At 39.7% G+C, this 22,905-nt stretch overlaps 1 protein-coding gene across 1 annotated transcript in view; it reads left to right on the forward strand.

Annotated features, from left to right (window-relative positions):
- The window catches only part of LOC126344720 (adenylyl cyclase-associated protein 1), a 178,224-nt gene that overhangs the window by 133,797 nt on the left and 21,522 nt on the right, over positions 1–22,905 (forward strand). Inside the window, exons 6-7 of the mRNA XM_050002042.1 lie at positions 8,878–9,050; positions 16,092–16,298. Coding sequence (XP_049857999.1) covers positions 8,878–9,050; positions 16,092–16,298 — 380 coding nt within the window. The remainder of the gene's footprint in view (positions 1–8,877; positions 9,051–16,091; positions 16,299–22,905) is intronic.

The following is a 22,905-nucleotide window of genomic DNA, read 5'->3' on the forward strand; positions in this document are numbered from 1 at the left end:
TAAAAATTGGTAATAAACACTGATTGTAATCTTCCTCTTTTAGACACATTGGAAGTTTAGTTTTGAAACTCCTATTTGCTTCACCACAAGCAACCCAAACCAGTTTCGCCAGCCGGTGTGGCCGAGCGGTTCTAGGCGCTTCAGTCTGGAACTGCACGACTGCTACGTTCGCAGATTCAAATCCTGTCTCGGGCATGGATGTGTGTGATGTCCTTAGGTTAGTTAGGTTTAAGTAGTTCTAAGTTCTAGGGGACTGATGACCTCAGATGTTAAGTCCCATAGTGCTCAGAGCCATTTGAGCCATTTTTTGAACCAAACCAGTTTCAGCTCAGTTTTTTGTGTCCATACAGCTGGCACCTTCGAATATATTAAATACAAAAAGAACCTCATCTATGGATACTATGCATTATAACAAGGGTGTGCTGAAAAGTGACGCCTCTGAGTGTTTTCACATAACAATTCAAAGCTTTTTCCATAAAACAAATGTTAACATTCTGCATCCTTGTTCTTAATATCTACGTATTTATTTCTTTACACAGTCACCCTGGCGCCAAACCTATTTCGAGACGAGTTTGTTGGTACTGTCATTGTAGAATGATTAACTTTCTTGAGGAAGCTACAACCTCACCTATGCTTGCACCACTTTATCACTGTCAAAATGAAGTCCTCATTGGTGTTACTTAAGTTTTGGAAACAGCTAAAAATCAGATGGGGTGAAGTTGAGACTTAATGAAATATGATCAATGACAGTGACCCAAGGCATCGGATTATTGCAGATGTCGCAACACTTGTTTGTGGTCTGGCATTGTCTTGCTGAAGAATTGGTTGCTCCATGTAGACAAACTCTTTGAATTCGAAACTCCATTACAACATGCCGTTTCTTACGTTACACACTACAATTTGGAGCCCTCTTGCGGCAGAGGGCTTCAAATATGTAGCCATGAAGAAAAAAAGATGATGAATGTTAATAACATTTGTTTTATTTAAAAACCTTTAATAGAAAGAAACTTCCACATGGGAAAAATATATTAAAAACAAAGATTCCAAGACTTACCAAGCGGGAAAGTGCCGGTAGATAGGCACAATAAATAAAATGCACAAACACACACACAGAATTTCGAGCTTTCGCAACCAGCGGCTGCTTCGCGCGCCCACACACACACACACACACACACACACACACACACACACACACACATACACAGACACAAGCTGACACTTTCCGCTCCCGGGATTGGAATGACTCCTTACCCTCTCCGTTAAAAACCACATCCTTTCATCTTTCCTTTTCCTTCCCTCTTTCCTGATGAAGCAGCCGCCAGTTGTGAAAGCTCGAAATTCTGTGTGTGTGTTTGTGCGTTTTATTTATTGTGCCTATCTACCGGCGCTTTCCTGCTTGGTATATACCTTAGGGGGGAAAAAGGATAGGTATATACTAGCGCGCGCACACACATCCATCCATACATATACATATACATCCATACATATATTTGGTATATGTATGGATGGATATGTGTGTGTGTGTGTGTGTGTGTGTGTGTGTGTGTGTGTGTGTGTGTGTGTGTGTGTGTGTGTTTTTTTTTTTTTTTTTTATTGTGCCTGTCTACCAGCGCTTTCCCATTTGGTAAGTCTTGGAATCTTTGTTTTTAATATGTGGAAGTTTCTTTCTATTTTTCAAACTACATAATTAGGTTCCTATATTCACTGTTGAAGGATATTTATCTTTGTGGCTTGGTTCTCAATGGGTGTTAAACAGGTTTCATTGACACTGAGTGAAAACCTTTCAAAAACAATGGATCCCAGACTGCGTATTACTTCATACTCATTGCTGGGTTTTATAATTTCATCCACAACTCGCAAGCGGCCTGGTGTGCTTAATCCTCTTCCAAAGAAAGCTTGTTACCTCATACTTTCACTGAGTGAGGTGGCATCATGTTAAGACAATAGACTTTTATTCAGGTGGACAGCATTTCCAATTCCTCTCTGGCCACCCCAATTTAAGCTTCCCACTGTTCCCTAACCCAGTTAACACAAATGCTGAAATGGTTTATCTGAAAAATACACTACTGTCTATTAAAACAGTAACATCACGAGGACGACTTGCAACAAATGTCAGATTTGCACAAATTGTAATTATGTGCGTGAAAATGCCATTACTAGCATTTCATCACAACCACACACTATAGTTTAGAGTAAAGCTTCTACATTCTGTGTATAAGGAAAGATAGTGCAGTGTTTCTCTCATTTAGAAATTGGATTGGATTGCTGGTTGTTTGTAAGGAGACTGTATTATGCTTCATGTAAGAAGGAGAAGTGTCTACCAGTGTAAGTTTGGATTCAACAGCAGAAGAATCATTGCATATCAAGTATAGGTTTAGTATTAAATTTGTAAAAGATTTGGAGTTATAAAGGGTGAGAAATGTACTACATAGAGTGTCAGCTCTTGCAGCAACAGTGGCTGTAATCTGGCTGGGCATAAAGTCAAAGTAAGTTCAAATGACAGTTATGGCTATGCAATTCCATGATCCTTCAACTCTGTGATCCTCAGAGCCTTTGGACCTTAATGTATCCTTTATGATGTTGTCTACAGAACTGTAAATCATCTGAAAATATGATGTACCAGTTGTATGCAGTGTTATCATGGAGCACACCACTGTCTGTCTGTCACTGCTGGCGCATAAAGGGAAACTGCAACAAGGCTTGCCGTACTGACACTCTGCGGTGCTTCTGACATTGTCACTCTGTCTGTGTGGATACTTGTCTTCTTACAAACAAGCACATTTCGTGGCTCAACATAAGTGATGCGGCTGTTTGACCGTGCACAGTTGAGCAAATAATTTGTCTTACTTGGTGCAAGTCGTGTAAATCTTCGTAGGCCTTACATGAGACACAACATTGTCTTCTCACAAACAGCCGACATTCAAATGTGATTTCTGAAGAAAAAACCCACTGTGTAGTCTTTTTCTTCGTACTCATAATGCAGGTTGCTATGCTCCTTCCTATTTTGTGGCATTATGCTGAAATGCAAATATTTGTAGCACATTTCATTGCTGTTTGACGTTCGTAACTTGCCAACTTCATGGTGTTTCAGTACTAAGTTTCAGTATTTATTAACAGCAGTGTTAGCCAGCATAATCTGGAGACTCCAAAGACTTTAATGAAGCATTCATCTTCCTTCCTCCCTCCCTCCTTTTTCTGCCTTCCCACATCCATAAGAGACAGCTGGATAATTCTATTTAGTTTAGTGCTTGAAAGTCTTTTCTTCATCCACCTTCTTCACGCTTGAAACATCTCATGTTGTTCACTTTGCGAAACAATTCTTCATTTTGCTGGTGTCTCTGCAATCTTCATTTCTATTATAATGAACTTTATATTTAATGTGGCCTAATCTAGATTCCTGTTCTTAAATGAATTTCCCTACTCTGCATCTTTTTTAATGAGTTTGTTTCTTATGTACTCTGCTCCTATTTTTACTCAGTATTGACAAAGTCTGTGGTCACTCTAAATGCAAGACTGATATAGGATTGTTACATCTGATGTAATGTATTAATTGTTTGACTGCAATCCATTCCAATTGTTCCCTGACTTTCTCATGAATAACCGTACATGCAGACATCTGGGGTATACATATTCCATCCGAGGGGTGGGGACAGTGGGTGGGATTTTGGGGGGGGGGGGGGTGATGTGGTGCAAAGAGAAGGGCATCCAGCCACCACATAAACTAACCATGCCACATATGTTCATAACCATGTCAACTATGTGCCAGTGCGGGGACAAAGGCGCCAGAAAAAGAATTACAGATTTGGTTTATTTGTAAACAAATCTTTCCATTCTGCCTGAAATTTATTCAATACCTGCAAGTTTATTTTAAGACACTGGGAAGTCCAAAATAGTATTACAATTACATGAATTAAGACAGGTTGTTGCTCATCACATAGAGGAGGCTTATGGTGGCGGACAGGTGCATTTAAAAGTAAAATAGACCATCAGACAATGTCTTCAGAACTCACACTTGGATGGCCACTGTCACCTCCATGTGTTGAAGTCTGATTGTAATGAGCATTCCAGCCAAGATTGCTGCTCACTGCACTCAGGCTTCAGTGCCCAGAGGCAACAGAGGCTGTGTGTGACAGCACATTCATGTAGCTGTGTAAGCTAGGAACTGGGATTCATTGCTAGTGGCTGCAGATATATAGGAAGATGGGATCAACATTATTACAATTAAAGCAATGAAATTAATTATATTAATTACAATTAAATGGACTGTACTCACCAGTACCGCAGTAGGTGCAGGAAATGTTTTCCTCTTTTCTTGAAGCCATAGTTAAACACTTTTACATTTGTTTGCAAACACCTTTAGCAATGTTTCTCATGTGATCCAGTGCAGATAATTAATTATTGCTGTCTAGAGTTCATACATTGTCTCTGGGTTATTTTGATACACAAAGATTAGATTAGATTAGATTAGATTAGATTAATACTTGTTCCATAGATCATGAATACGACACTTCGTAATGATGTGGAACGTGTCAGGTTAATAAAAGATGTCTGTACAAGAAATTACATTACACAAAATATTGCATGACACTAATGATTAAGTTTTTTTTTTTTTACTTACTTTATATCTAAAAATTCAGCCAATGAGTAGAAGGAGTTGTCATCTAGAAATTCTTTTAATTTATTTTTAAATGTTAGTTGGCTATCTGTCAGGCTTTTGATGCTGTTTGGTAGGTGCCCAAAGACTTTTGTGGCAGCATAATTTACCCCTTTCTGTGCCAAAGTCAGATTTAACCCTGCATAGTGAAGATCATCCTTTCTCCTGGTGTTATAGGTATGCACACTGCTATTACTTTTGAATTGGGTTGGATTATTATCAACAAATTTCATAAGGGAATATATATACTGTGAGGTTACTGTGAGGATCCCTAGATCCTTAAATAGATGTCTGCAGGATGACCGTGGGTGGGCTCCAGCAATTATTCTGATTACACGTTTTTGTGCAATGAATACTTTTCTACTCAACGATGAATTACCCCAGAATATGATGCCATACGAAAGCAGTGAATGAAAGTAGGCATAGTAAGCTAATTTACTGAGATTCTTATCACCAAAATTTGCAATAACCCTAATAGCATACGTAGCTGAACTCAGACGTTTCAGCAGACCATCAATGTGTTGCTTCCAGTTTAACCTCTCATCAATGGACACACCTAAAAATTTTGAAAATTCTACCTTAGCTACAGACTTCTGTTCAAATTCTATATTTATTACTGGAGTTTTGCCATTTACTGTACGGAACTGTATATACTGTGTTTTATCAAAATTTAAAGAGAGTCCGTTTGCTGAGAACCACTTAATAATTTTGTGAAAAACATCATTTACAATTACATCACTTAGTTCTTGGTTTTTGGATGTTATTACTATACTTGTATCATCAGCAAAAAGAACTAACTTTGCATCTTCATCAATGTGGAATGGTAAGTCATTAATGTATATCAAGAACAGTAAAGGACCTAAGACCGAACCCTGTGGGACCCCGTGCTTGATAGCACCCCAGTTTGAGGAATCAGCTGTTTTAACATTACACGAACCACTTATTTCAACTTTCTGCATTCTTCCAGTTAAGTATGAATTAAACCATTTGTGCACTGCCCCACTCAAACCATAATGATTTAGCTTATCTAAAAGAATTCCATGATTTACACAATCAAAGGCCTTTGAGAGATCACAAAAAATACCAATGGGTGATGTCCGGTTATTCAGAGCATTTAATATTTGATCAGTGAAAGCATATATAGCATTTTCTGTTGAAAAGCCTTTCTGAAAACCAAACTGACATTTTGTTAGTACTTTATTTTTACAAATATGGGAGGCTACTCTTGAATACATTACTTTCTCAAAAATTTTTGATAGAGCTGTCAGAAGAGAGATTGGGCGGTAGTTGTTGACATCCGACATATCCCCCTTTTTATGCAATGGTTTTACAATGGCATATTTCAGTCTATCAGGGAAAACACCCTGCTCCAAAGAGCTATTACATACGTGGCTGAGAATTCTACTTATCTGTGGGGAACAAGCTTTAAGTACTTTGCTGGAAATGCCATCAATTCCGTAAGAGCTTTTACTTTTCAGTGAGTTTATTATATTACTGATTTCAGAGGGAGAGGTTGGTGGAATTACAGCTGTTTCAAACTGTGCAGGTATGGCCTCTTCTATTAATAGCCTTGCCTCTTCTAGTGAAGATCTAGATCCTATTTTCTCCACAACAATCTCTTGTGCATAAAAATTAAGTCAACAAAAGTATAATGGCAAAGGTCTTTGTCAAGCATAGAGGCAAAATTTGCAATGGGAAATACAGTTACTCCTTAAATTTAATGTTAATTATAAGTTAATTAGTTCCACAGACATTGGAATACATTACTGACATGGTGGAATGCATAGTCTTTCTAATGAGTTGTCACTGAGTCCATAAATACATATAAGATCACACAAAAATTGCAGAGTCAAACTACAGTGAAAAGTTCAGTTTGTCATATTTCTTGATTAACAGATTTTCCAGTAAACTAGATTCACCATTGGAATCAGAACATTAAAAATAATGCCTTGAATAATGAATTTAAATAGGGGAAAAGCTTAGTTAAGGCTTCTTAAATATTGGAGCACCTACCACCTGTAGACTACTTAAAAAATGTACAGAAATTGAAAAAATAAGTAAAATAAAATAAATTAATTATTAGTAGAGGTGCAAGTAGAGCAGATGGTAGATTCCAGGTTTCTTTTTGCCATTGCACCCATTACTTCAGTAAGGTTTCCAAAGTACTTGTTAACCTACAGAAGGAATGGGAACTATTAACAATTACTTAAGTAAAAGATCTTGGAAGAAAGTCATAGAACTTATAAAAATGTAATCATTTTTATTTCATGCTATTTAATGCTCGATTCTTAGTTTTAAGTACTGCCTTCATGGGTACTTGGCACGTGTGAAATCTTTAATTTGCTGCTAAAAGTACAGTGATAGCCTGCAAAGGAAACCCAATTTGAAATAATTTGGGAAAGAATGTACAAATAGGTTCCACCCAGTGTTTTAAGTCCTGCCTATTTTTTCTTTCATAAAGTAAGAAACTTAGCTAATAACGACTGGCTACATGCTTGGCAAATCCAGGGACATTGTTACTCAACCTCAAAGTGTACAAGGTGCTGTTTGGGTGGGGGGACTCGAGGCAAAACAAAAAACTCTCATTTGTTTGAGTGAACTTTCTCACAATATATATACACTGAAGTGAAACAAAGTACTTCAAATGTCTGTTTTTTAATTTGTTGCTTGTCTAAAATTATGATCACAAGAGATAACCATTCATACCTATTGAGCTTCATATTTAATGAGCAGCTAACTCAGACAGTACACTTTCGGACTACAAAACAGGTGCTTCTGATTCATCATATAACTGTTGATATCTCATTTATGTTTTCTGTAGCACAGTGAAGTGAAATAGTGGAGTGATTTAAGTTGCTTAGTTCATATTTAGGACCAAAAGGAGCACAAATTCTTGTCAAGTCATCCTCATTTGAATGTCTGTGGTTTCTTTAAACTGCTTCAAGTAAAATTTAGTGTGATTCCTTAGCTATGTCAGGGATGATTTCTTTCACAATTCTAAAACAAATTATTTCAATGTAAGTGCGACATTGAATCTGACCTAAGTATTTTCTATTCTCTTAGGAGCACAAATGGCGTCTGCTTATAGCTGTTTTACTTACCGTAACTGTTGAGTAATCTTCCCGTTCTTAAAGATGCACTATTAGTTAGTTTGGAGTGCTGTCATACCCATAATTGCAGTGCATGGCAAGGTTCCCAGATTGTGATTCATAATGCTCCGTTAAAAACTGGAGACTGGAAGTTCATCTGGCATTACCTTGTGGGTTTTAGGTGCTGATTGTGATGGTGGAATGCCACTGTTTAGATTTTGTTGGCACAATTTGAGTACAATTTGGACACTATCCTCCATTTGTTTATACAGCACTCAGTTGAGCAGATGAAATGTTACGAAGTAGGATAGGGCTAGACAGAAAACAAGGACGACATGAACCAGTGTATCCTGTGGTTGGTTAGGTGGCTCAGAATAATCATCAATTTGATACTGTTTAGCACTATTAACTTTTTTCTAATAACATTTTAGGTAGTCTTAATAAATGTGTTATGTTTACATGTATAATTTAAAAGATAGTAACAAAATAATGGTTAAAGATCCATACATCAATTTAATTTTTGAGGTTTTATGGGAAGTGAAGGACTATGTCATTATTAGTAGGGTAGTGAACTGTATTGTAACACACTATTGCAATGCCTTTGCTTCACAAAGGCTTCAGCAATTCTAACAGTAGATAAAAATCCAGAGCCCATGAGACATTGTGTGGCTTCAGGATCAGAGCACTATTGAGTTTTGCTGTGCATCAGGCCATATATGAATTGAAGAAATGAAGTATGAAGGCAGAGCCAGCTATTATGGCCAATAATAAAGTAAGAATTTTTTTTATCTTCTAGAAAGCTGTCAAATTGAAGGGCCATGAATTGGAAGGATATTTAAGAGTGGAAAAGTGAAATCCACCGATTGAAGTTGTTACTTTTGTCTTCTCACAGTAATTGTAAATTACATTGTTATCACACAATGATAGTGATAAGTGTTGTAATAGAAATTAATAAGGAAAGAACACAAAATTTAACATTCAGTGTGTTGTACAGAACTAACCGTCATCTCGATAACAGATGCATTGTGTTAAAAGATTAGCATATTTCACATAAAGCCTACTACATGATGTCTTTGAACACGTTTCCACAGGAAAAAGATTAGTATTTCTCATGGTATGGATTGTGAATTTCAGCCCTGAAACGAGTCACACCTGACATGCAGACACACAAGAATACAGCTCTACGAGCAGGTCCAGCACCTTTCAAAGCACCTTCACAGTCATTGACGACGAGGCCAGTTACTGCTCCAGTTAGTGTTTCAGACAAACCACCAACTTTCACTAAAGAAGGGAAGAAATGGATGGTGGTAAGAAAATGTCTTATTAAGAGCCATAAGAAATTTAACATTTTTCTTGTTACTTTTGACTGGCATGCAGATGATATGATCATATATATTGTGAAATGAGGAAAATGTATAGCATTACAGCCATCATTAAAATTAAAATTACTAAGCTATTAAAGCATTGTAAATTCCAGATATGTGTTAAAACAGTTAATAATTACTACAGCTTTCTGTTCAAACTTATTGCACACAAATAAGCAGCTTTTGAAAATATAATGTAATTTGATAGATAAAAAAATTTACTCAACATGCGGTAGCAGGAAAACATAAAAATGGAAGGTATTAAAGCCTGCAACCTAGACAAGCCATAACAGGAAAAATCATTTTTCTTGATACCTTGTTCACAGTATTGACAGTGAATTCATTAAACTGTTGAGCTCTTTTCCATTGGACAACAGAAAGGTGAGGAATTAGCTGTGGCCTTGTGTACTGAATTGTTCTAGTAATTGCTGTTGTCTGATTGAAATTGCTTTACGTCGGAATGCCCAAAAGAAAGTGTGTGCTGCAGCTATTTTAGCTGTTGTTGGTAAACAATAAAAAAAAGGAAATAAGTCTGAGAATGGCTGAAAAAAGAAGTGACTTCTCATATGTTAATATACTCTCTAAAATCATAGTCATGAAGCAAAATATGTCGTAAACTATTTTCATGAGTCCTACAACTTATGACAAATTATTAATGTAGGCGCAACATAAAATATAAAAGCAAAATTTGTTAATGGGAGAGACAATTGCAGTCAATGAGAGATTAGGTAACCGAGACTTGTGGCAACAGGCATGTCATTTGAATGCTTGAAGTTTCGTGGTGTAATATCAGCAAAGGCAATTAGCAAAAATGTTATTGAAACACATGAAGAAATTATATTGTGCACTACAATGATATATTCAGGTATTTAATGTAATGTGTGTGTGTGTGTGTGTGTGTGTGTGTGTGTGTGTGCGCGCGCGCTAGCGAGGCGGACATGAGTTTCAGTCATTGCATAGATATGGCAAGGCCTATTAATTAGTAAGGAAAGCAGTGGATAGAGACTCTTCCACTGACCACTGTAAAGTGGTAGATATGACTGCTGCTGCATAACCCTATTAAAAAATTTTAATGTTAAGACTACTTGAAAAACAGAACCAGAGAGATGTCATACTCAAAGGTGAACTGAAAATATAAACAGTGGACACTAATGCTGTGTGTCTGAATCATGAAGTTCTGCCAACATCTGAATCTTGAATGTTATCGAACTGCCAATAGTCAGTCACACATTCCGTTCATATTGACAATACTGAGAATATATGTTTCACAAGCATCAATTGTTGGAGGGCAATCCGAAAGTTACATTATTCTTGAAGAATCAAGCAAGTACATCTAATAATGTCACACAATCTGATGATGACAGCATAGATCTGTCGAAACCAGTAATAGTAATAAAAAGAATTACTAATGATTTGGCAAACTTGCCTCTTCAAGAATAATAATACTGAGAATATCTTTGGAGCCATCAATGCTGCTCATCAATGTTTCTAGTATTGACAGTATGTCAGTACCCACCCTTAAGAAATAAGTATATTGATAGATTGACAATATTACTGAAAGTGTGAGAACCCCTATTTACATGAAACCTAGAGCAGTGTGACAGTGGCCACCATGAGGTATGACGCAAACACGAGAAGCCCTGTCTACAGCGGACTGATGACAGAATTGCTAACATTACCACAACCCAGTGATGCGAAATGTATCCAAGAAAATGATGGTCAGCAACTAGTTGCAGATCTATTCATCCCACCTGCTGTGTTCACAGTTTGTGAAGCTAACATTAATGAGCAAACTGAGACAGAAATCATTGCTAAAAGCAGACTGTAATATCTTGCTTTGATTGGTTACATGAAACTAGCCTCACACTGGCTTCACGAGCTGACACATTACAGTTAAAGGTTATAGGTGACACAGGCACAGCATACAGAAATAAAGTATACTATTTAAGAGGAATAAATCTTCTTCTTCTTTTTTTTTTTTTTTGTATGTGCCTCTACCGATTTCAAACTGCATTGTACAAAAGAGGATAGATACTGCTCATTTCAAACCAGTTGAACTTTGCAAGCTGGTTGAGCTACTGGAAGCAGTAATAAGTTCCATAACCATATCTTAGAGAAGATCTTCATTATTCCATGCTCCATCAGTGACTTTGTATGCATCACAGTAGTCCTCCAATCCATTTCACTGACATTTTCCTGGTTCTGAATAGTTAGTTTCTCAACTTCACTCACAGTAAACTTTATTTTATTTTCATGAGTAACATATTCTTTCTTCTGCATCCAGATAAGTTCAGTTGTGTTAAAGTGCCAGTGATAAGGTGGCAGTCTTATGACTCTATGTCTATGTTTATAAACTACCTCATAAATAACATACATTGGAATTGTGGCTTATGAAGTGACAGGAGTCCTAATAATGTACTTTTTTCAGTGTGTCACACACAGTTACTTTTGTGTTTCCATAACCACCGAATATTGTCTTCCTTTTGAGAGGACAGGATTAGAACCTTATCCTTGAAAACTAAATGGAACGAAGCATTGTAGAAAATAATTGCTGATGGGTTTTCTTAACTTGTTAGCAACATTTTTGTGAACCAATCTTGTAATAACTTAAAGTTGAACAAATATATTTCAAGGAAGACACAATACATGAAAGTCACAGATCAAGTAAACAGAGTAAGACGTGTGTACACTTTAACAGTCAAATCATAACTGAGTCGAGGTCTAGCGGCCACTGGCTGGCTGGCCGCTTAGGTGGCGCTGCTGCTGCATGGCTGGCAGACAGCGCCCCATGTAGAGGACGCATAACTGTGCGGTGGCACTTTGAAAGATCGGCGAGTCACAACACTTTTCCCCCCTTTGAAATTTTTGCACGGGTCTTGATGGAGGTGGCCTGTAGATTGCTAACGTCTATAGATGTTGTTTGATAGGCCATAAAGTCTCGAGGAGGAGGCTTGCTGTACGGTCGGATGTGTCTCCGATGATAAGGGGTCGAGATGACAGGAGACGTGGGGGTCGAATCTGCTGGGGCCTCATGCACCAATCTGCCTGCTGCATTAAGTCTGGTTGTTATAACAGGAGACATGGGCGATGTGTCCACGTTCGTAGGAGAGGGAGGCGAGTAGAGTTGCTCCGACAAATGATGCTCATCTGGTTCCTGCGTGGGCACGTCTCCTGGTGACGTCAGTTCTTGTGCTGGCACCAATATGATGGTGAGAGGACTGCATTGTGAGTAAAGAAAGATTTCAGTGTCCTGAGTGTCAGGTAGAGCCAAAGGTGGTGTAGCAGCATTTGGAACAGGCATTGCCGGCACACGGTGTTGTAAGATGTGGCCAGGACTCCATTTTGGCTGCCCGCCATATCCTCGTACCCATACAAGGTCATCGGCGGTGAACTGGCCAAGCGAAGGCACCCGCGGCTGTGAGGTGGAAGGCCACAGAAGATGAAGTAGCATGCGGGGCTGTCTGCCATGTAAGAGCTCATCCGGGCTGTGGTCGCCCATGGGGGTGAAACGGTAAGAAGCCAGAAATTGGAGAAGCGCGTCATCATCAGAAGTCAGGAGTTTCCTCATCTGAGCCTTAAGTGTGCGGACCAGTCATACAGCCTCACCGTTTGACTGTGGATGGAATGGAGGGGCCGTGACATGCATGACGCCGTGACGGGAACAAAAATCCGCAAAATCGGAAGAGGCAAATTGCGGACCATTATCAGACAAAGATGACTTCGGGGAAGTGGCCTGTGATGCACAAGGGCCGCAGGCAGTGACCATGTGTGCAATTTCAGAGTCAATGCCGGGCCGGTACACATGACAGCGCGCCAGAGATTTTATGCGAGACACACCCTAGTGCCCTTGGTGAAGGAGGTGCAAGACTGAAGCACGCAAAGACGCAGGTACCACAATACACAGCGAAGCATTTTCGGTGGAATGGAGGATAACACCATCCCTAGCCGTGAGGTGGTAACGCAAAGCGTAGTAGTTTCGCAACAGATCAGAAGTCTTAGCTGACGGACAATCTGCCCAGCCCTTCTGAATATAGTGTAAAACCCGGGAGAGGGTAGGGTCAAAACCCGTAGCAGCCGCCAGCTGGTCCCTGGTGATGGGGAACCCATCCACAACCCACTGCTCGGCAACATTCAGGTGGAATGCGAGATCAGGACCCGTGGGAAGGCTAGACAGTGCATCAGCAGTCGCATGTTGAGCCGTCGGCCGGAAATGAAACTCATAATTGAAACGAGACAAGTAAAGAGCCCAATGCTGGAGGCGGTGTGCAGCCTTGTCGGGAAGTGACATTGATGGATGAAACAAGGAAACAACTGGTTTGTGATCTGTAACAAGATGAAATTTGGATCCATAGAGAAAAACACCAAACTTGTGAAGAGCATAAATAATGGCCAAAGCTTCTTTTTCAATTTGAGAATACTTTTGTGGGGCAGCCGTGAGCATTTTGGAGGCATAAGCAGTGGGTTGTTCAGAACTGTCAGAAAAACGGTGCGCAAGGACTGCACCCACTCCATATTGAGAGGTGTCCATGGCAAGAACAAGATGTTGGCCAGGTTGATAAGTAGCCACACACGGGGCCTGTTTCAACATAGTCTTCAATTTCTGGAAAACCGCATCGCATGACGCGGATCCGTGAAAAGGCACGTTTTTATGCAACAGGCGATGCAACGGCTGAGCCACCGAAGCAGCAGACAGTAGAAACTTGTGATACTATGCTATTTTCCCCAAGAAGGCCTGCAGTTCCTTAACAGATGTAGGGCGAGGAAGAATATTGATCGCAGCGACAGTTTGCTGAAACGGACAAATACCATCCCGAGAGAGTTGAAACCCCAAGTACGTGATAGATGCCTGAAAAAATTTTGACCGGCAGTCTGTAAGACATGAAAAAGTGTGCAGAGATTTTGAAGATGTTCATCAGTGGTGGAGCCAGTGACAACAATGTCATCCTGGTAATTTATACACCCAGGGACAGTGAGCAATAATTGTTCCAAGAAGCGCTGAAAGAGAGCAGGGCACTGGCAACCCCGAATGGCAATCGTTGGTACTGAAAGAGGCCGAAAGGCATGTTAAGGACCAGAAACTGCCGGGAAGCAGTGTCGAGAGGAGGTTGATGATAAGCTTCTGACAGGTGAAATTTAGAAAAATACTGGCCTCCAGCAAGTTTAGTGAACAATTCTTCAGGTCGAGGCATAGGGTAAGTGTCGGTAAGGCATTGAGCATTTACAGTGGCTTTGAAATAGCCACAGAGACAAATATCACCATGTGGCTTAGCAACGACGACAGGAGAGGACCACTCATTGGAAGTGACAGGAAGCAAAACCCCTGAAGCAGTGAGACGATCCAGCTCCCAGAATGAGATTTTCACTCTGCAACGGAGTGTGCGCTGATATGAAACTTCCTGGCAGATTAAAACTGTGTCCCTGACAGAGACTCGAACTCTGGACCTTTGCCTTTCGTGGGCAAGTGTTCTACCATCTGAGCTACCGAAGCACAACTCACTCCCGGTCCTCACAGCTTTACTTCTGCCAGTATCTCGTCTCCTACTTTACAGAATCTCTCCTGCGAACGTGGCAGAACTAGCACTCCTGAAAGAAAGGATACTGTGGAGACATGGCTTAGCCACAGCCTGGGGGATGTTTCCAGAATGAGATTTTCACTCTGCAGTGGAGTGTGCGCTGGTATGATCCAGCTCCTGTTTGACCTAATCACAAAGGGCCCCAGGAATGGGCCAAGCCCGAAAAAACTTAGGCTGAGCAGTGGGTTTGAGCGTGATATAAGCTTCAAAGTTGTTTGCACGGCCTATGCTGATGTGTTTCCATCCTAAAGAGATGATGAGCGTGTGTGTGTGTGTGTGTGTGTGTGTGTGTGTGTGTGTGCGTGCGCGCACACACACACACACACACACACACACACACACACACACACACACACACACACACACACACAGTGTCACGACCTCATACCTCATACCTTGTACCAGTAAAATATAGTTGACTCAGAGAGTGTGCCTATGTTATGTTATCTCCCAACTGTTTAGTGATTTGTTACCTTAACTCTCTTGATTATTTATATTTTTCCAAGGACTTTTCATTATTGTATTTGAATTTAGCAGTATATTGATTACCATCTTGGTTTTGGAAGCCATTATTTGTAGTCATTCCGCAATCCATTACATGTACCCCATGTAACCACTTGTTGATCCTTTGACTGCTGTGAACAAGTTATCTCGTCATGCTCCACCACTCCCCAGATGCTGAGAACATGTTTAAATGCAACCTGTGGGGTTTTCCTAAGTGCTATTTATGTGTTTTTGCATTCCATTCCACTGACCGTCTAACTGCTGCAGATGTTTTACTTCCATATATTAGTGGGAAAAAAAATTGAGAACATACCATAAAGGATATGTGCCTCTTTGTGTGCTATCATTTGCAGAAAACATTTATGAATTATGATTGTTATGGGCGCAGGATTTCCAGTGTGCAGGGACGGACTTTGGCACATCGTGGACAACTGCCTGCCTGATATAAAAGTCAATCATTTGAGAACAAAATGAGACATTGTTCTGCTCTCAATTTGAAGTAAAATATCGATATGTTATGTACAATTCATACACAGAAATGTGTGAGCTAAAATCAAATATACACAAAAAACTTATGCAATGCAAATTTGCAGACTGAGAATTTTAACATTTCAGTAAGTTTCACATAGCTAAATTCCAAAAAATTCTCATAATTGCAGTGGTACCTACCGTAACAAAGTAAAAAACTGTAGTTTTCTCAAAGAAACAAGGCTAAATTAATTTATCATCATTTGATAATTATTTTGCAATGTTCTGGCCTGCAGTTGAGGATATTAGTCAAACCATTCAGCTTTTTCGCTGCCTTGAGAGGAAAATGTAATAATGGCTTTGTTACTAAAAAGATTGTTAAGTAATTTTCATGTATAGTTGTTGATTCACTTGTACTGATTCTTTGTGCTCCTTTCAGGAATACCAAAAAGGCAATCATTCTCTTGTTGTAGAGAATGCAGAGATGAATAATGTTGTGTACATGTTTAAATGCCAAGATTCTACTCTTACTGTCAAAGGCAAGATAAATTCAGTTGTGTTGGACTCTTGTAAGAAAGCATCAATTGTTTTCGACAACTTGGTGTCATCAATTGAATTCGTAAATTGCCAGTCAGTTCAAATGCAGGTAAATGTTATTTATTAACTTCATCTTATTTTTAAATTTACAAATGAAACACAATGCATTTATGAAAGGCGTGTGAAATATGCACTGAATATAATCTCTTGACTAAAGAGCTTTTTAAGTTATCATCAGTTTTGTTATTTGCATGTTGGAGAAAAAACACATCACATGTATGCTTTACCTCTACACTAGTGTACAGAGAAGTTGTTATTACACTTTACGAGCCAGTTACATTGTAACTTGGTCTGTGTCTCTCATGAATATAGAAATGGTAATGATAAGTGAAAAACCGAAAAATGTTTGTTACATTGACCTGGTGTAGAACAGTGCTTTTGAGTGTTCCTTTGGAATTATGTTACTCTTAAATGTTAGAGATGCAGGTAATTGTTTGAAAATGAGCGCACTTTTGAAGCTAGTCACCATTAAACATAATATGCAGTGTGCCAATAAGATGTGAAATGGCAGTTCAGTGGTAAGTAGGGTGGAAAAGCTGCCTGTTTGGTGGTGTAAGTAGTACTGATTAAACAAAAAATGTCATATCCAGATATTCTGTCACATGTATAGCAGAAAGTAAAATTTTTGCCCAAGAATTTCCAAGTGGCTACTGTATCTAAGTAGTTCTTACAGGTAATGACTGCATTGTTTCACGTCAGCATTGAAGTCTTGGAAATATGGATCCTATGTGGGAAAAGGACAGTGTCAGGCTTTGTTTGTCGACACAGTAATATGCTGAGTAGTGGATTAAGCAAGTCATCATTTTTAGAACTTTTCTCAAAGTTATTGCATGCAATAATTGTATATTGGTTAGTTCAGTACAGCACACAGCCCTTATAATGTATACCATTAAAATGGAGCATCTGAGTATATTTTAGTAGTCTCTCTTTCTATAGATTTGGGTATAGGTAGAAGGTTGCCCTTTTAATAGAGAAGAATACAGGGGACAACCACTGACATGTAGATGCTTAAAGTATGGCACATAAAAAAGTGCACTGTGCAGGGTTGCTACTAGCTTTTGAGCTAGCATTCTTTTTCTGTTGTTAAGCACACTCACTCTCCCACACAATCATAGAGACAATCAAATGTATATTTATTAATAATAATACTGATGGCAGTGTTGTCTGATGGTTGCAATACTCATTCATATTGTTGAGGTGTAAGACGTGGCCTTTTTCTATGTATACACTCCACAAATCACTATGAAATATAAAGCAGAGGGCACTTTCTAATGTACTGGTAATTAGGGCTTCTTCACATTTGATTCACATATATAGTATGGGAAGAATGATTTTTTAAATGCCTCTGTGCATGCTGTAATTAGTCTAATCTTGTCCTCTCGGTCCGTGCTCGAGCAATATGTTGGGAGCTGTAGTATATTCCTAGATTCAGCACATAAAGCCGGTTCTGGAAAGTTTCAAAGTTGGCTTTCTCAGGATAACTTCCGCCTTTCATCAAGACTGCAAGTTCAGTTTCTTCAGCATTTACATGTCTCTCCCATGCATCAGACAAACATGACAATTCCTGTTGCCCTTCTTTGTATACTTGCAGTTTTTAAAATATAGATAAAGAGAGTTGTACCAAACTGCTGCTGATAAAACATTCTGCTGAGAATGTTTTAGGGCATTTGACTAACTGTTTTATGGTTTTGACACAATGTCCTGTTTGCTTGACCACATTACAACCATTGTTCTATTCAGAAAGGATTCTAGCTCATACTGATTCATGAAATTAGATTTATCAACTGATCTTCATACATCTGGTAAGGTCTCACCATGGTGATGCAATATTGCAGAGACTGTCCAATATTAGTACATATTTATGATGTGCACTTGAAATTGGAATATAAAAATTCAGTTCCATATTACAAAAAATAGTTATCTGACTTTTTGTCCTTCATTTAATGGTGCATTGGTTCCTCCACAATGTTTTCAAGTTACTTTTGGGCCTAAAGTCTTGCATATTTTCCTCATCTGTATGTAGTGTCCTTTGGAGGAAAAAAAGAAATTGGTGAATATTTAGCTGAGGAGTGTCTATTCCAAAAGACTGTTTCCTACACAAATTTATCCAAGTTTTACCTGATGTATGAGGCATCGTGTAAACAGGGATATTTCACAAATCACACTTAATGCTTGGCAGAGGGTTCATCGAACCACCTTCACAATAATTCTCCGTTACGCCACTCATGGACAGCGCATGGAAAAAATGAACACCTTTGTCTGTCCATGCGATCTCTGATTTCCCTTATTTTATTATGATGATCATTTCTCCATATGTGTAGGTTGGTGTCAACAAAATACTGTCGTATTCAGAGGAGAAAGTTGGTTATTGAAATTTTGTGAGAGTTTCTGCCACAGTGAAAAATGCCTTTGTTTTAATAATGTCCACCCCAGACCCTGTACATGTCAGTGGCACTCTCTCTCTCCTATTTTGCAGTAATAAAAAGTGTTGCTCTTCTTTGGATTTTCTCTATGAACTCTATTAATACTGTAGTGATGTGTTACAGTTGTGGCATGGAACTTGCCATTGTGCCTCCATATAGCTATATTTATTTTTACTGATGAATATCAGGCAAATTTTGTCACGTAAAGGGAAAAAATGATGGATGTGATAATGTTCATTATGTGTCTATGTGTTGTAAGGGTTTCCACACACTGCACTGTATTTTATATTGGTCACTGTGTCCAGATGGAAAAGAGAAGCGGTGATGAGCTGTTATAGTATAGATATTTAATGAAGGATGGCTAACAACAAGAAAACTACCACAAACTGCTGTTTCAGGAAAATATTTCCGTAAGCTGTGGTGCATGCAGTGTGGCGTGACGGTTTGCGTCTCTGGCTGATGGGCTGCAGGTCGCCAGTTCAAACCTGACCCACAGCAATTGTTCGTTATTTAGCGTTTTGTCATTTCTGAAAGGTTCTTGAAATGTTTTTTTTGAATGTTTGTATATTCTGGAGTATTCAAGGTTTGTGTAAATACAAGAATTCTGGAATATAACTTTTAAAATAGGTGTACTCTGCCCAGGAAGTGAGTTCTTTTCTGTTGGTAAAGAGTGTTCGTTATGAAATTGCTTTCAGTGCTAAGTGTTGTACTTCATTGACACCCTGTTTTCAGATTTGACTTTGATTGTGATTATGACATGACACTGTTTGGTGGCGACCCGGATATTTGAAAACATCTATGTGACTTTGGCTTCAGTTAGGCAACATAAAAGCCATTGCCTATGCAGACAGGAACACAAGCAGTACATCATTTCCAGGGTCCATATATTCAGGGTACCAATGGATTGCAAGCCAACAGTAAGTCAGTTGCACATCAGCATCCATTGGTGTTATCTGGAGAGATTCTTGTGAGGGCTCAACAAAATGGCTGAAAAGATTTGATCGAATCACCCAGTGCAGCAGGTGGGATGATATGAAGTGTTTTCAAGTGTGTAATTTTACTTGGATGACACAGCGCGGCAGTGATTCAGGAAGGGAAGCTCAAGCCAGTAAAGATTCCAAGCCAAACTGAAGAAAATGTTGGTGACAGTCACAGCTAGTGTGTGTAGCAGAGAACAAGTGAAAAACAGGCATGGGAAATGGTACAGTCCTACATGCAAAATGTTTAGGTCCTGTGGCACATTGTGAATCTGCATATGACAGAAGCTGACAAAATCGTGTGCTTGCTGAAAGGAGTCGCAGAAATGTACAAAGCTCTTCTGGTAGACAACAGAGGAATTCATCAAGTGGTGCCAGTTAATCAAGAAAATGCTACAGAAGAAGAATTGGATGAAAGAGATATGAGCAACTACCAAATGTGGTCTCTAAGGCAGTTGTGGAAGACCACCATGAGCTCACCTCTCATAAGTGAGATAGCACGAGAAGAGATACAACAGTGTATAGCAGCCTGAAATGTCAGACTGAGTATGCAAGAGAGAGGTCAGCCATAAATTTTGACCCCACACGTCAAGTGGTAATAGAGAATGCTGAAGAAGAGATGTATTGTTCTTTAGGAGCAGTCTTCACCATTAGCTAATCACGCCATGAAGAATGAATTCGACCAACTCGGACTTCTGCTGCAATTGTCAAACAATAAAGCATCCGACCAATGTGGGTACAACCAACTCCTCCATGAAGTACAATGCCACACAGAGAAACAGATATTTGGAGGAGAAATGATGACCTGTTGCTATGTTTCCACTGTGGATGCCCTGGACACCTTATATACTACTGCAGACAATTGTTTGAAGACAAGTGTTTGATGACTATTATGCCATAACAAATGAGCCATTACAACAGTCCTATTCACACCACCCAACTGCAAATGACTATAGTCAACTCGTGGGATGAAGCCCATTATTGTACCCAGGACAGGGTTGTTCCCCAAGATCCCTTAGCTATTCTCCATCACTGTACAGAGGTACCGATATCTGGCGTAGCCGTCAACTTAAAACAAAGTGATAAGACCGTGTATGGAGGCAAGGCCTCCACATGTGCAAGTCCTCCGTGGATGTGAGTAAATGAGATGTCAGGAAAACTCATTGACAACATCATTGGTGGCCAACCTGCCCTGACTCAAGTTGAGGCAGTGGATTCCCTATTGTCATAAATTAAAGAAAATTGTTTCCTAGGATACAGAATTTGTTGTGCTGAAGGTCACAATGAGAAATATGTGCAGCCAACAGGAATGCATCTTATTAGAAGAGCTATCCGTGACAGAACATGGCCATTCAAATTCATTGTTTTAGCAGACTTTAGTCATGATGTTATTCTGAGATGGGAAGTCTTGCAGGTACTACATGCAATCATAGACTGTGGAAGGTCAGAGCTCTAAATTGTGAAGCTGTTCCAGTGAGCATGCCTAATGAAGATTGCTCTGGGTGGGTGTTTGTCATTAAAGACATTGATATTCTGCTATCATCATTGAGATGAGTTCCAATCATCACTCGAGATGCTGAGCTAAACTGTGAAGCTTTTGTTGATTACAAAGAGCTACTCAGGATCACTAAAGAAATCTACATGCCACTGAAGATCATAATTGTTGCCAGGTGCCAAGGAGAACTTTGGAACACTAAATGTAAACAGGAGCCACAATTCAGCCCTAAAGGTATGTGCTTAAGGACAGTCGAACCAATCTAGGGGGGCTGCTTAGTGTTACTGACATAGAATTGTACTTTACTACTACCCTAGACAACTCTGGGGAGGAACCTGCTGTAATTGAGATGGGGTGGCTATGATGTCAGGATGGAAGACGGAGCAGGACTGAAGCAGAGTAGCAGGCCAGTGGAGGCCCAGGAAGATGGAGCTGCCAAAATTAATATTTTCTTTTCTTCTCATACATTAGTACTGTGTCATTATGAGCCAGCGACCATGCTTCCATTCCACAGTAAGATGGCTGAGTGGCTGCATCATGCTTTTGCTTAGCTTTGCTGACTCTTGTGCTCAGTGCATGCCACGCGACTCTGTTGTGTCAATCGCACTGCAAACACATGGCGTCAATGATGATCAGAGATGGTTGGCAATCCTGCTGTGGTAGCCAGCTCTGTGGTGAATGACTGCATCCTGATGGTCATTGGTGTGGAGCATGGAGCAGCACCACCACTGTGATGGAAAACAGGTGCCCTGCAAGTGATGTATCTCACTGTCCCCCTGGGCAGGAGTCTGATTGCTGCTGGAGGGAGCCTGGAAGACCCTCTGTGGTGTGGCACAAGTCCAGAGGGTGGGCTTAATCTTAGAAGCTGGGACTGCAACTGAGTCTTGATCTCATAACTCCTACTGGAGGCTCCCTGTGGTCCCCTCACATGGTGTAGCGCCCATATCCTAGTAGAGCTGCTGGGCTGCAAATGAAACCGCTTCAAAAATAACAGGTATTTTAAAACCTGTCTTACCAATGTTCATCTTCTGGTTGTGTTCTCGGGGACACCACTTCAACCTGTAGGTGGAGAAACCATTTTGCTTGTGCTGTGCATTACCACTGTGCTATGGATTCCATCAAGTGAGCTTGGCCTGTGTTACAATAATTAAACAGCTTGGTTGCTATAACAGAAATGACAATACCCTGTGTTCACCAGCCACTTGTAGCTGCTGAAGTACTCCTCCATGTAGTCTTACAGATGTACTTATAAAATGATTGTAGCAGACACTACTATGAAACTGCGAGTAGGGTTGCCCTGACCAAAGAGCAGAGTTACAATTGATAGCTTTTCTGCTCAATTTTCAGATGCTTTCAGATCTGGTGTAGAGAAAAAACAGACCAAGCAGCCCATTAACACTAGGAATTGTACACCACCTAACTAGTACTCACATAATGTGCTGCCGGATGAACGAAGGACAAACCTGGAGGAAATGGTGAAGATACTGCAAGGTGACATCATTGAACCTTCAATGTGTCCTTGGTCTGCCTCTGTGGCCCTTCTGAAGGAGGAGGATAGCACATGGCATTTCTGTGTTGACTGCTAACAACTGAACAAAATCGTGAAGAAAGATTCTATCCTTTTCTGCACATTGATGACACTGTAGACTGCTTGAAAGAAGCAACATATTTCTCAACTATAGACATTTAAACAGGCTACTAGAAAACTGAGGTAGACAGAGAAAAGATTGCATTCACTGCTCCTGATGGCCTCTATGAGCT

This window comes from Schistocerca gregaria, chromosome 1, assembly GCF_023897955.1.
Source record: "Schistocerca gregaria isolate iqSchGreg1 chromosome 1, iqSchGreg1.2, whole genome shotgun sequence".
Lineage (NCBI taxonomy): Eukaryota > Metazoa > Arthropoda > Insecta > Orthoptera > Acrididae > Schistocerca > Schistocerca gregaria.